This window comes from Lutra lutra, chromosome 3 (assembly GCF_902655055.1).
Source record: "Lutra lutra chromosome 3, mLutLut1.2, whole genome shotgun sequence".
NCBI classification, from domain to species: Eukaryota; Metazoa; Chordata; class Mammalia; order Carnivora; family Mustelidae; genus Lutra; species Lutra lutra.
Window position 1 is genome coordinate 52,715,255 of NC_062280.1, and position 16,426 is coordinate 52,731,680.

Below are 16,426 nucleotides of genomic sequence, written 5' to 3' on the forward strand. Positions count from 1 at the left end.
TATGTAGTTGTGAAAATCATCAAATATGAAAGAAAAAAGTAGAATCAATAGATATTTTAAATATTACCACAAAAAACTGTAAAGATGTGTGTGTTTATATAATTTTTTGCATAAATATAAGCATATATATGTGTATATACATACATATACATCCTTATTATATAGTCAGGTAGAATGTTAATTAGGGATTTTTAAGAGGAAACTATAAAGAAAGAAGGAGGAAGAGGTTATTGCTTATCCTTAGCTTTAAAAGACTGTTATTTTGTATTGGTTCACTAATTTAACCCATAGCTTACCTACATGAGAAAGTACCCCCAGTATGCCTTTAACTTTATGATATAACCAAAATTCTGTTTAAAAAACAAAACAAAACAAATAAAAACAACGTTTAGATAACAAAAGCCAGAGTATATTTGACAATATTTGATGTAGTTCTGATGAGTTTTAAGAAAGATTGTTTTCATTTAAATATGTACCTTATTGATGGGTGAGCATCTTGATTTTTATGACAACATTTAAATTTTAGAATTATTGTATGTCTTTGGCACAGACAGTAAATGCTTATTGAATGAGTATTGATTTAGGTCTTGGGTGTTTTGAGTGGTTAAGTTTCTGGGATGTTTGGATACTTTAAAAAGGGCAAACGTATTTGTATATGGTGGATTTCTGAAATTTTAATGACATATTTATGTTATTCAGCTAGCATATTCAGTTTAACTTTTGACTTATATAAAGTCATCCTTTATTATAGCACATTATTAGTATCCTGGTTGCTCTTAATATTAACTAACAAAAAATGCCCAGAGGCAATAGAAAATTCAAAACTCAATATAAGTTCATGTTAAGCAGTAAGATTTATCACAACTGTGAATAAATAGAAAGATCGGCAGCTGGTTTGTACAGACGGCCAACAAAATGTTGGAATGCCCCAAACATAAACATAAGGAGTGACGGTAGGAGGCAGGTAGTGATTAGATATGTGATGGCTGAGGTTAGCTTTTGGTTTGGGTAGAACATTGGACTTTTTTTTTTCTTCCAGTAGAAATTTTCTCTAAAAAAATAATTATCAAAATGTTATGTTTCCCCTTTTAACAAATTTACATCATTTCATTTTGATAGCCTGAAATTATTGCTGGAGCTTCTGAAAAGGATTTGATTTAAAGATCAAGTAACTATTTACATAATAGGAAATCTGAGTCCATTATTGGACAGCCAAATTGAAGAACTGATATAATTTCATTTTTATAAGTTTACTGATGAAATATCCAAGCTTTCTTTTGGGATTATATCTGGTCATTCAGAAATGTAAACCTTACAAACCCTCATTAACCTCATGATATTTTTAATATCATAAAAACTGGCAGTATTTTAACCTGACTCAAAGGAATACATTCTGATTAATATTTAGAATAAAACAAGCAAATTATACTTTCTCATAATTCCACTCTGTGTGTAGAATTCTAAACTTTTCCAGTTTTTGTATTCTGCCCAAGCCCACTTTACCACACCACATCAGAATATACACATATATACAATACCTTAACATATTTTACTCCATGAAATGTGGCAATGTTGTTATCACAAAAGGGAACAAAGCAGACCTGCTACTTGAACCTGGTCCATGTTTTTGCCCAAGAAGTCCTGTCCATTAACTTTCTCTTTTTTTGATGTTATGCCATTAAGGATAATCAGTAAGAAGGTCAAACTCATGCTCAGCATCAAGAGGTGAATACAGAAATGAAATAGTATGGGTATAACAGCCAACCAACCAGCAATGTCAACAAACAACTATTTTTGATGGCAAAATGTCTTGAGACAAGAAGAAATGCATGTTATGATTGATTTATTGACAGTGATTTCCAGAATGTACCATATGCACCACAAGGATGCATAAGATACTCTATTGGGGTGGAAAAAGAAAATGTTTTTTTATACTACTTCAAATTTTCTATTTTTTTTGTTTGCTGTAATACCACTATTAATCATCAACAAATAATCATAATACATTACAGATATGTAGTCATATATTTTGTTAATTGGTTGAAGAATATGACCCCCCAAAATGTTGACTTTTAGGAAATCATATTAGACAGTTAAATTGAAAAGTAGAATTGAATACAGAAAAAATGATGGGTTAAGTGCTTGTTAGAGTCATTTAACTCTGAACTTTATCATGAAGTGGAGTATCCACCATAGATCTCACATACCTTCCTAAAAATTTTTTTTCAGCAGGAAAGAGATGGCATACTTCATGCAAGTAGCCAAGGAAAGTATAATACAAGAAGTATTCACACAGGAATTCACACAGCCCTCAACAGAGTTTAGTTAGTGCGAAAGGAATGGTTGGTTGTGCATTGGGCTAGTAATCAGGGATTAAGTCATCATGACTCCTAGACCTTAAATGGAAGGGGAGGAGGCAATTATACGAACTCTTAAAAAATGGCTTTTTGCAGAGGGTCACCTGAAAGAGACTGTGGTCTCGGGACAGGGGAGGGCCACTACCCAAGGAAGAACCAAGAAAATAGATACCTTGACTTTATGTTTTTGCCACTCTCCAAACTCTTACTACTGATTTCTCCTCTTGGCCAGATCCAGTCTGATGCCAAAGAAGTGCACAAATGTAGTCCATACAGGCCAGCCTCCTTGGGCATAGTTTGAGAAAGATTGGAGTGTGGATCTTCAGGTACAAATTGAAAATTTTCTGCATTCTACTCTTCTTTATTCTCAGCATCTTTTCTTTTCCAGAGAAAAAATAATGTGTCTCAATACAAGGGATACATGAATCCCATTATCTACCATAGCCTAATGAATTATTGTCAGGTTAGTAATATTCCCAAATAAAACCTAAAATATTAGCAGACTTCAGTATTCCTTCTATGGGATAATATAGAAAAAAGATGGGGAAAGAAATTCTTAATTAACATAAAATATAGCTGCCATTGTCCCATGACTTATGTAACTTCCCATGAGACCTTAAATGACAATTACATGTCCTTTCAGCTACATCCATTCAGTGTGTATTCTAAGTTCTGTCAGTGAGTGGGCTGTAGTATTCTTTACCTGGTTTTATGATCCTGTGATATGAGCCTTTGATTGCTTCTGCCTTGATTAGATCAATTCATTATTCAGTTACCTGGCCTTTTATAGTCACCTCTACCATTATTGTAGTCCTTTTCTCTGCCAGTGAGTTTACTGGCTTCAGTTTAATGTGGCCAGAGGGCATACTCGGTTTCCAATTTGACAGAGATTGTGTTGTCTAGTGGAAGCATTTCTTCTGTGGAAACTAGTGCACTTCTACCTATTTGCTGGAAGAAGCCAGTCTCAGTTTCTGGACATGCGCATTCTGTCTACAGGAGAGATGAATCAAGCATTGGATATTGGTGTAAGGTCTGTAACATTCATTAGAACATCATTCTAAGTCCACAAGATTGCATCCCCCAAAAGACCCTATAGCAGCCTTTAGCATATTATTCCATTCTATCAAGTCTACTGCTTCTAGATATTGAGACAGGTGGATTTTTTTGGGTGAGCCCATGGACACATTTCTTTTTCTTTTTTTTTTTTTTTTATTTATTTTTTAAATTTCTTTTCAGCATTCCAGAATTCATTGTTTATGCACCACACCCAGTGATCCATGCAGTACGTGCCCTCCACATTACCCACCACCAGGTTCACCCCACCTCCCATACCCGCTTCCCTCCAAAACCCTCAGTCAGTTCCTTAGAGTCCACAGTCTCTCAGGGTTTGTCTCCCCCTCCAATTTCCTCCAACTCCCTTCTCCTCTCCATCTTTCCATGTCCTGTGTGTTATTCCTTATTCTCCACAAATAAGCAAAACCATATGATAATTGGCTCTCTCTGCTTGATTTACTTCACTCAGCATAATCTCTTCCAGTCCCATCCATGTTTATACAAAAGTTGGACACATTTCTTTTGTTACAAATTACTTCCCCTTGTCTGAGGTAAGATTATGTCAGAATCCAAAGAAAATAAGGATTTTGCAAACCTGCAAGTTGCAGTGCTGACAGAATTGTGACCAGAGAAGACAGTTTCCAAATACGTTTCTTCCTGCAAGAAAACATTTCCCCATAGAGATAAAAGGAGTCCAATAGAATCAACCTCATACCAGTTACTCAAGAATGTGGCCTATCAATGGCTTTGTGTTGTCTTCTGCTATCGGCAAGCTGGTTGGCCATAGCCGTGTCAACTATGGTGAGAAGTTCATGTTGTCAAACCTAGGCATAGTCTTTCCTTGTGTTATCCTGGCCTACTAGTATCTTTCCCATTGAGCAAACACTTGATTTTACTGAAAAGAGAGACTAACAACTATAGGACAGATAATGTTGTACATCTTATTATTGAGAGGTCCTCTGCAGCGGAAGCCTTCTTTGGAAGATCAAATGGGACACAAATATGCGTATTTTATGCTCTTTTTAAGGGGACCACTCAGATACTTCATCAGAACTTCTTGTCAATTTTCTAGTTGGGTTCTTCTAAATTCCTCCTTACCAGGGGCCCAGCCTGTCAGCTTCTGCTCAAAGATTAGTGTAGATCCTTACCTCACGCTATCTTTCCCTTTATGCTGGGTGTGGGATAAGGGGGTGGGTGAAGTGGGTATGTTTTTGCAAACTTGAGGAATCATGTGTGATGATATATAAAAGTCAAGAGTTTATCTTTGTGTATCTTAGGAACAATGTATACTGAATGTTGGGCTGTGTAAGAGGCTTCTTCTAAAAATTGTTGGGTTCCTGGGTGACTCAGTTGGTTAAGCTTCTGACTTCGGCTCAGGTCATGATCTCAGGTCATGAGCCCTCTGCGAACCTGTACTAAACGGAGAGACTACTTCTCTCTCTCCTCCTTTCTCTGCACCCCGCCCCCACTCGTGTGACCTCTCTCTCTCTCAAATAAATAAAATCCTAAAATAAAATAAATATAATGACTATTGTTCTATTTGAAATGTGCCTTTACAAAGGGCTCCCCAAAGCAGCTGACAGCCCAAATTGGTGCCTTTGTTGACAAAGAATTCTTTTTTTCTTGCCTTGCCCTTGGCCTTTGCCTTGCCTTCCCTCTTTTCTTTTCTTTTCTTTTTTTTTTTTTTTTTTTTTTTGGCAGTGTAGGGGAATGGGATTTCCTACTTAAAGCTCAAACTAAGGCTATTACTAGAGCCATTGCAAGATGAGGGCCTTTTAAATACTTTTAATGAGGAAGCTCATTCTTAATGTAGAAGGGAATAACTTCATATTTCAGCATTATTTTATTACCTCGGTGAACACTTGAAATGCTGGGCCAGTTGTTTCCAGGAAACATTTATGACTGTAACATGTGCCAAACAACCTCTTAGAGTATGTAAGAATAGCACTGGCTTAATAAATGTGTAGAATCTTCTGTAAGGGTGATTGTGGGGAGAAAAAAGTAAAACATTTTATGCTAATACAAGAATTTGCTTTGTCCTATAAAGAAATGAAGAATTTTGCTACTTGTTCTTGCTCAGGTGCTAAGTGTTTTCTTCCTTAGCTGTAAATTGTTCTGAAGCTCCTGGGAAGAACTTTCCTGCTGGAAAAAACATTAATTCCTGTGGGTGATCTACCTGCTTTTCATCTTACGTTCACTGAGAGGCTTTCCTTCCTTCAGGAACTCCACCCAACACCCATCTCTTTGTTTTCGTGCCCCTAGCATCTACTGCCTTTACTTTGTACCTGTCACTGTCACAAGTTGTGTCTTTCTTGACTAAAGCCAGGTTTCTGGTCAATACGTGGCTGAAATCACCTTATGAGGTGATGAACTGATTTAGAAAATACAGATAATGCTAAGGGAAGCATGTAAAATCTCCTCGAATGAAAGGAACCACTGCTAGCCTTCACTGGAGACATGTACATATACATCATGGAACTTAATTTTTTATAGAAATGAGCTTATTTTGGTAACATTATTCATGATCCTTTTTCTCATTTGATTATAAAATGAACATCTTCCATATCATTACATACTTTTGTGCAGGAAATTTGTAATTACTACAGAGTTTTCATTGTATCCAACACAGTTTATATTATGTACTATGTGTATATATGCATATTTACAGAGAGAGAATATACATTTATTTTTACCTGCAAATACTACTTTAATCATCGATGTAGGTGTAACTTTGGACATATATCTCTCCTTCCTTAGAATACATTTTTTAAAAAGGATTCTTGAGTCATAGTTTATAAGCTGTGTTTCATTTTCTTGTATGGAACATTATAGAAAATGTGTAATGGGCATCCACTGTAGTACTTATGTGCATTGGCATATAATATTCATTCATTCATTTATTCATTTATTCATTCATTCATTTTTTTCCAGCTTTATTGAGGTATAATTGACAAAAATTTTATAGATTTATGATGTACAGTGTGGTTTTTGATATACGTATATTTTTTGTAATGATTACAAAAACATATTTTGTATGTTTTTGAAACTAATTAGCATACCTATCACCTCACATAATTTTTTTTTCTTTCTTATGGTGAGAACATTGGTGACCTACTCTCTTAGCAAATTTCAAGTATACAAAATAATATTTTTTTAAAGTTTTTATTTAAAAATTCTAGTTAATAAACTAGAGATTTTTCATTTTTTTAAATACCACATGGATAATTTTACGCATCTCCGAGATGCAGAAAACTTCTATTTTAACTTCTCTGTTCCTCAGTTTTTCCACAGAACTACATTGTCTGAAAATTTTCTTTTATCTTTTTCAACTTGTTCACTGACTGAATGAACAGTTTCAGGCACCGGGTTGAGGCAGAATGCATTGGTGAGTCTTCATAGACTAAAGGGGGAAAGTACGTGGTGCAAACGTACTTTCACTATCGGGTAGAATAGTAAAAATAACACTACCGGGTAGAATAGGTCCAAAATCCCAACAGTTTAGCAAAATAGAGTTGTTTTTCTTTTATGTAAATTATACTATATATCTATATATCTTATCAGTTAGTGGCTCTCCTCCAAGTAGTGATTCATACACCCATGTTACTATCTTTTTGTTTTGGCACTGTTTTCTTTCTCTCTCTCTCTCTCTCTCTCTCTCTCTCTCTCTTTTTTATTTAGGTGGGGAGGGGCATAGGGAGAGAGAGAATCTTAAGGAAGCTCCACACCAAGCGTGGAGTCTGAGGCAGGGCTTGATCTCACAACCCTGAGATCATGACCTTAGCTGAAATTCAGAGTTGGGCACTTAACCAGCTGAGAACACCCAGGTGCCCCTCCATCCCACCATTGCTGCTTTCCACATGGCTTCCAGAATTGCTGTATTGAGGGAAAGAGGATGAAGAATCACTAGGCCTGGGTTTGTCTTATATCATTTCTGTCCTCAGTTACAAAACACATTTAACTACAGGGGAGGCTGGGGCATGTTGTATGGCTGTGTATTTAGGTAGGAGAGAAAATGGGTTCAATAGTTAGACTCTGCCATAACATGTGAACAGGTAGTGATAATTTAATATCATAAAAGGATAATGGAGTGAAGTTAAAGAGCTATAAAATCATGGAGGATAGAACAATTACCTTTCCTTAAAGTTGAAATTGGTGAACAGGGACTGTTTTGGTCATCAGAAATAGAAGATACTTCCTAGCCAAAGGGATATATGGAAAGTCAGAGATAATAAAAGAATAATTCCTATATAGCATGATAAATATATAATTTCTTCATTAAATTTCTACCACTTTTTCAAAACAAATTTTCAGACAAATTTGTAAGAATTGATTCACAATGAAGTATATTAATTGAATCATGATTTATAATAGGAATTTTTGAAACAATATAAATGTTTAGTGAAAACAGATTGATTAAATAAATCATAGTATAGCCAAGCTATGGCATACTTTGCAGACAATAGAAAGTAGGTATGATTCATATATATATATATATATATATATATATATATATATATATAGGATTCCCACAATTGCTTTTTAAATGCTAAAAGTAAGCATTAATCATAATGATCATGCTAAATGAAATGATAAAATTCGGTATATATGAATGATCCTATTTTAAATACATAAGTGTGTTTCTCCAGAGATCAAAGTTAATCATCCATGCAGTCATTTCATTATTCACTTTCCTTTTCATAGTGCCTGCCTACCCCTGCCTCTGTCTCTCCTCTTTGTCTATCTCTACCATCTTTCTTTCTTCTTTTCTTTTAAATGAGTATTATTTTTGTCGTAAAAATAATGTACTTTTTATTTAAAAAGAAATGAAAGTTTGGCAATTAGTGTCCCCTTCCTTCTGCATATGATCTCTCATTTAGCTAGCTGGTAAAAATACCACCTTATTAATACCTACTGTGAGGCCCTCCTGGGAAACAGTAGCTAATGCTATTTACAACATTTTTGCCACATAAAAATCTAGTTAATGAAAGGTAATAGACAAAAATCAGAACACCACATATGGCTAGGATAAAAAATGACAAAAAATGTTATTGCCAGATGTGTTAGATTTATAAAAGTTGTATATATTTTTCAAAGAGATAGTAAGTGAATTCATGTTTATGCATTAGATTCATTTTGATTGTTTAATATATATTAAGCTATATGTTGTAATATCAGTTCTGTAATATTTATATTTGAAGTCTGTTACTGTTTCTAACAGAAAGGGGCCTAAGTAAGTGAATATAAATTTCCTTGTTCCTAAACAAGTATTACCTTTGACAAATTCAGGGTCTTTAGATTGGCAAAAGAGCATGGTCTAGGGAATCCTGAAGGGAGACAAAATGGTCTGGATGGTGAAAGTGTATCCCAGTGATAGTTTGATTTCCTCATCTCTGAGTGCACCACGAACACATTTATGATTGGCAAGATAAAAAGCACTGTCTTAATGAAATTGATTTATTAGCAATGGAGTATGAATATTCAAAGATGAGAGAGGTTGAAAGTCAGGGTTTTAAATTTATTACAGTTGACAAATCAGAGGTGATACAAGTGAGAGAAAAGCTGTAGTGTTACCAAAAAGAACACTTTTAAAGGCAAATATATAGGAATTAACAATTGAGTAAATTTGAGAATGGAAATACAATTTGAAGTAATTTCCTGGAGGGCATGGCACCTGGAATACCATTAGGTTTTGGTTCAAAATTATGCTTTTACCAACATACATTATATATTATTGTGCTCTTTAACTGAATAAAGTTATTACTTTAAAATCAACTTAATGGGCACCTGGGTGGCTTAGTCAGTTAAGTGTCCAGCTCTTGATTTTGTCTCAGGTCATGATCGCGGGCTCCTGGGATTGAACTCAGCGATGGGCTCTCCGCTTAGCATGGAGTCTGCTTGGGATTCTCAATTTCCCTCTTTCTCTACTCTTCCCCCATTCATGCTCTCTCTCTGTCTCTCTCTGAAATAAATAAATTTTTTAAAAAGTATGTGTATATATATGAAATAAAAGAAAATAAACTTGAAATTTTCTTACTCAGGTTTTTTTTTTCTACATATAGATTGTTTTATCTCTCTTTTTTCAAATAAATAATGCTCATTGCTCTTGGGACATTTCTGCAATTGAAAAAAAATGATCATAATGCAACCTACATAACCAATAATGAAATTAATACATAGTGTTCCTTTGGTAGATTAATTGGTTGGTTGGCTTGTAGTTATATTTTTATATTTTGGTAGTTATCCTTTTAATCAGTAGAAATTCTAAGATTAAAGTGAAATCTCCTTAAAATCTTTGCAGTATGTACTGTGTTAAAAAATGAAATAAATATGTATATACATACACACATATATATATATAATGATTCTGCTTTCATATTTCTACAAGCTTTACAATGTCATTTTGAGTGAAGTTACTATTTTTTAATGATTTCATCATATAATTAGAAAGAAAATAACAGAGCACAGCATATGATTTTTGCAGTTCAAACTAGCTTTTGAATTGGGACATTTCCATTCCTGTTCAAATTAATAATAATTGAATCATAATATAGATTTTGTTGCCTTTTGTATTACATTTGCCTTTTGTATTACATTTGTTGCCTTTTGTATTTACATTTGTATTAGAGGAGAAAAGATGAATCAATACTTCAATGATTTTTTTTTTTTTTTAAGTTTGGCTGTGGGGGAACATATTGTTGGATGTAGGAGGTCTTTTTCTTTCTTTTTTTTTTTCTTTCCTTTACCCTCTTCTTTTCTTTTTTTTCTTTCTTTTTTCCTTTTCTTTTTTTTTTTTTTTTTGTTTGTTCGTTTGTTTTTAGCTATGTAGAGGGGAGAAATCAATAGGTTAGAAAAAAAAATAGGAGTTGCTTTTAAACAAAATGCAAATCAGAGATAAGCCACATATCCAATCATTTAATCTTTCCCATTTCCTATTTATATAACTGAAGAAAAAAATACATTGTAGTGCGTATTTTCTAACAAGATGAATTCTTCCAGAAAAGACCCAGAAAAAGAAAAAAGTAGTTCTATGGTGTAATTACCTAGCGTTCTTTTCCATTTTTGCTTGAACAAGGTGAAAACACCAATAGGTCTGCTCATGCAAAAGAAAAAAAAATTTATAAAATGTCAAATATGCATTCGTTAACGGCTATTATAGAAAAAAAATATTTAACTTTAGGAACGAGAACTTAACCTGATAGACATTAAATTTTTATCTATTCTCCACTAAGAAAAGGAGAATAATTAAGAATGATAACCGGTGCTTGCTAACTGGTTCTAAGTGTAAGGATACTGTTTATGGCAATTTTGTTTTTATTGATGATAATTCTATAACATGATCACATTTGTTGTTACTAACACTGACATGTCATCCTCAGAATGCTAAGCAAAGCAAATGGCTGCATCTTTGAACATATTGCAGAAACCAAATACTTTTGTGTGCAACTTGATCTTCATGCCCTAAGATGTAGCTGAGTGCCCTGTCTTTTCCACATAGAATAAAATGTTAACCCTGTCTGGTTCCTAGATGTTGACTCTGGTGCATTTTTCTGGAATGTGATATGCTTTTGTTGGAGTATACAGAGGGACTTTTGAAAAAACTGTAAATGGTGAATTGCTTTCTTAATTTCTAAATTTCTTAACCTCCAATTCTTCAATCACTTTATTTTCTGAAGAATTTTTAAAAATTTTATTGAAGTAAATCATTTTGAACAGCTGTTCTTTTAATGCTGTTTTCTTAGTTTTTCCCTTGAGCTCTCTGCTCTCTTTTAAAAATAGCATGTATGTATGTATGTATGTATGTATGTGTATATGTATTTATTTTTATCATGTTACTTAAAAAAAAACATCTTTCTTCCCTCTTCCCATAACTGCCATCATTTTTACAAGAAAAAGTAAATGGTATATTCCCATTCTTCTCTTGTCAGTTATCCTGCCAAGTCCTGTGACCTTGGCTGATGGTTGAATGGACTGATGGGAATGTGCTGGTAGCATGGCACCTGGTTGTGTTCAACACAGAAAGGAATTCCAAAGGCATTAAGGATATAAACAAAACAAGGAGTTTAGATACATATAACAATAGAGAAAACGAACAAGTTCTAACTGAAAAAAGGAAAAAAAAAAAAACCACTTTCTTGAGAATGTTAAATGCCGTTTCTCCAATTTCCCCAAACCAGAAAGGATAGGTATATAGTTATAAAGCAATAGCTGATGACAACAATGTTATTTAAAGATATACATTTTATTACCAAAACAGTGAATTGTTGAAAAAATGAAAATTGAAACAGCACTAAGATGTGATTATTTTGCCTATCATATTGGGGGGGAAAGATGATACTACGCAATACTGGCAAGAATATGGAGAAAGTAGTGTTGATTTTCTGCAATAGGGAGTGCTGATTGGTTCAACTTTTTGGTGGCCAATTTGAAAATCCATATTTAAGTTCAAATATCGCATAACCTTTGGCTCAGCAATTTTGTGTTGATAAATGTACCATGCATGCACTAACATAAAAATTTATTTACAAAAGTATTTTCTGAGGGAATGTTGAGCTTTAGTTCTAGAATCAGACAGACCTGAGTTGTAATCACTGCTTCATCACTTTCGAAGTATATGAGCTTGGGCAAGTTACATACCATGTTTAGATGTTTAGATACCACTATACTTTGATAATTAAATGAAATTGTGTCTATAAAGTGTGTAACAAAGTATTTGGCACCTTGTAAATACTTTATTACTCTTTGTAGTGAAGATTACATTGTTATAAATATTATGCAGCATGGTTTAGTATAGCAAAGATCTGAAAACAACCCCATTATCCATCATCTAGGATATCAGCTAAATAAACTTAGGTTCATTGACTAGAATACAACAGAGTCACTAAAAAGAGTAAGATCAATCTACATGGAAGTAGAGGCAAGAAATACTTTGAAAAAAAAACAAGTTTTAGTATTAATGGTATTACTCCATGTGTATGAAAAGACAGAGTAATATATTTTTACTAGTATATATAAACAGAGAGAAGGAGGAAAAGAATATTAACCAATATATAACCAATATATTAACCAATATATTAATAGCGATTCTCTCTGGGAAGTAGAATAATGAGCCACTTTTATTTTTTCTGTATTTTTTGAAATATTTTATGTTTTTTATTTTTTATTTTTTTTTTTTTTTAAAGATTTTTTATTTATTTATTTGACAGAGAGAGAGATCACAAGTAGACAGAGAGGCAGGCAGAGAGAGAGAGAGAGAGGGAAGCAGGCTTCTTGCCGAGCAGAGAGCCCGATGTGGGACTCGATCCCAGGACCCTGAGATCATGACCTGAGCCGAAGGCAGCGGCTTAACCCACTGAGCCACCCAGGCGCCCCTATTTTATGTTTTTTAAAATCATTCTTTATGTATCCAGAAGTCAAAAAATTTTTATCACAAAAAATTAATCCTATTTTTCTGGCATTATCTATCTATACATATGTATGCTGGTTCCAGACCAGAATATATAATCTGGCCATATCTATATCCATAAACATAGATTACATATTCTGGTCTATAACCTTAATGCCCCAGAAATAGGATATACGTACACACACATAAAGTATCAGTGGTAATTAAGTATCATGTAGCCTGATATGTATTTTACTTAAAAATGAGAGGGAACTACAGAGATTCATTTTTAAGCCTTTTTATGGAATCAATACTTAAAAAAGAAACCCTAGAAATGGAAGGAAACTTAGTATTTATCCAAGTCCAGCATCTCACCAGGAGCACAAAGTCAGTGAAAGCCAACTCCATCAACTTCATCTGATTTGGGGGATAATAAACATATTAACTCCCAAAGTAAAATATTGCTGTTAGAATTTTATTTCTTAAATTGACTAAAATGTGCTTTTTCATAAAATTTCTGCCATCATTTCTATTTTTGCTTCATGAAGTGAATGAGGCTCTTTATAAACTCTTTAGATGACCGCTTTTTAAATAATTTGGGGTTGGATACATACAATTTTTTCATTTAAAATTTTCCCAATTCTTAGTATTTTTCTGTATATCAGAGGATTTCTGGGCTTGTTATCGTCTTCTCATATCTCATACTCATATCTGAAGGTCCTTAGAGATGCTTATTCTCTTTTATAGTCTGGCTCATGCCATTCCAAAAAGAGTAATCAACTGAATGATCCCATTATTTATTAGTATTAGTAATATCAGGCTAGATGTTCTCTAACTATAAATATCAAGGCAGACAAAAGTTTTCTTATTATGTTCTAGTTTTGAACCTATTCTATTATTTTGGAATTTGTATTCTTATGAAATATTTCACAAATTATTTTCACAGTCTTTATATACTTTATAAATTTTACAATTTTTAAGGTAATCTGGCTCCAAATATTTGCCCCTATGTGGGAAGCTAATTTCAGTAAGATTAATGTGTTGGGGAATAAAATAGCAACACATTGAAAGAGTCAAGACCAGACAACATCCTTTCATTTTAACTTAATTTAGCATCATTATGAAGAGTAAATTAAGGATCCATTAAGATTGACTGGAATTTTTAAAAAATGATATATTAACATTCACATTCACATATGCACGCGTGTGCGTGCACACATACACACACACACACACACACACACACACACACATTGAAAGGTATTTTGGAGCAAGAGGGGATATTAGTGTAGTGATAACTTGCAGGGAAATGACCTGTGTATGGAATCCTGAGTTTTCTTAATAAATAGTCAAGTCCGGAATATTGTTGAGAGGTTCCAGTAATGGAGCATATAGTGTCCAAATCCAACTTGACATTTGAAATTCTATTTCACCACTGTGAAAGTTCTTCTATTTTTTTTTAAAAAGCTTTGACAGAGGAATCAAATTGCAGTTGAGATGGGTTATCAACCTTGCTTTCTTTTATAAATAAAGGTGCACTGGGAGTAGGTATGTGAAATATCAAAACATTTAATTGAATGAAAACAAATTTATCTTGGTATATTCTCAAAAGTTCTCTTCGATTTTGCACAATTTTGTCTGCCTAAGTGTTCAAGTTCATCCCTTCTCTAATTTATATTAAAAATATGACAGGGACGCCTGGGTGGCTTAGTGGTTTAAAACCTCTGACTTCAGCTCAGGTCATGATCCCAGAGTCCTGGGATTGAGTTTAGCAGGGAGTCTGCTTCCCCACCACTGCCCCCTGCCTGCCTTTCTGCCTGCTGTGATCTCTGTCTGTCAAATAATAAATAAAAAATCTTAAAAAATATATGACAGAGAAGTTTTAAGTTTTGGTGCTTGGTATTGCTTAATTATCAAGTCTAGATGATTAGTCAAATCATATAATATGTTTAGACTTAAAAGGCAACATGTAGCATTGAGATAATGAATTAAAATAAGTTGTTTCATTAGCGTAGTGTATGGTTTGTAAGTAAGCAATAAAGACTTGATGATTATATTATTAAGCCAGTCTCTAGATAATAGACTTCAAAATCTAATCTAACATATGAGTTTATTTATTCAGTTCATTATCTGTGTGTTTGTATGTGTGTGTGTACTTGTGTGTGTCTTACAGCTGTTATTTCAAGAAATCAAGAAGGGCCAGGAGAAATGGGAAAGGCTGTGCTGATTCCTAAAGATGACCAGGAGAAAATGAAAGAGCTGTTTAAAATCAATCAGTTTAACCTTATGGCCAGTGACTTGATCGCCCTTAACAGAAGTCTACCGGATGTGAGATTAGAAGGGTGAGTTTACATTTGTCCTGTAATCTTATATATTGCTAGTCTCTATATCTCACAATATCTCAGAACTTCTGGATCTCTATGGTTCTGAATACCTATGCCATAGTGGGGATGTACTGTGCATCATATGATAAGAAATACGAACTATTTTCTTCCCTGGCAAAGCAAAATAGTACGCTTGCAAAGACACCACAGAATATGCAAGCCTAACAGGTTTCTCTTCATGAGATGTTTTTTGTTTTGCTTTGCTTTATCTTCCCAAATACAAAATAAACATGCTACTTGATAGGTTATATGCTTGCCTGCCTAGAAAGCTCTTAAACTTTGTATTGAAAAACTATATGCTTTGCTTCCAGTGTAAAAATGGCCAATTGCCTGTATGATTCTTTGACCCTTTAAACATTATTTATTATGGATTCCAGCAATTTATGGTACTATTTATAATTAGAATGCTCAGCTATCAGCCATGGAAGAAATATTCACTGGGAAATAGTAATACTGCATGCAAGATGATGTTGAAAAATTCAGCTTGTTTATGATTAACTGTAAGCTATGCCTAGATAGTTGAACATGTTTTAAATGGGTGTAATAAAAATCAGAATATTTAGTGGCAGTATTGTCATCCTAGTAATATAGTTCTTACAAAGCAGACTCTTGGCACTTAGAAAAGATATATCCCAAGACTTTAGAAAATTTCCAAGTTTACAGATATGCTGCAGACCCCACTTCCATGGAAATAGAAGTTGTTCTTTTAGACATGTAATGACTTTCTCCATATAGAATAAAATCACAGTTAATGCAAATAATGGCTGCCACCTATAATGGTTATATTACATTAGTAGCATAGTGATGTTAACATCATATTAAATAAATCTGATTTTTTTCCTTTCTAAATTACTATAAATGAGACCAAAACAGAGTAAACAAATCTTGTTGAATTGCTGGGACTGGATTGTCAGGTTTATTTGATAGCTAAGTAACTGGGCTTGTATACCTTCGTATGCTTTTGAAATGTCTCTCTCAAAAAAAAAAAAAAAAAAAAAAAAAAAAAAAAACCTAAAAATCCCAAAACCAACCACAAATAACTACATATTATGGACATCTCTGGCCTCTAGTAAATGACTAAAACATTGAATATTACATTTGTGCATTCCAAAGACCTATATCATTTTATGGGTAGTTTTATCCATATTTGTATGTTTGTACATAGACACATTTAAGATATACAATAAGCATATTCTTTGAAAGAATTTTGAACACTTTAGATGCTGTTTATACCATTATAATAATGCATT

At 33.5% G+C, this 16,426-nt stretch overlaps 1 protein-coding gene across 11 annotated transcripts in view; it reads left to right on the forward strand.

The window, feature by feature from the left end:
• Nucleotides 1-16,426, forward strand: part of GALNT13 (polypeptide N-acetylgalactosaminyltransferase 13) — a 549,504-nt gene that overhangs the window by 233,718 nt on the left and 299,360 nt on the right. For all 11 annotated transcript variants that reach the window (XM_047721767.1, XM_047721766.1, XM_047721773.1 and 8 more), the window contains one exon: nt 14,966-15,134. In XM_047721767.1, the coding sequence (XP_047577723.1) occupies nt 14,966-15,134 (169 nt within the window). The remainder of the gene's footprint in view (nt 1-14,965; nt 15,135-16,426) is intronic.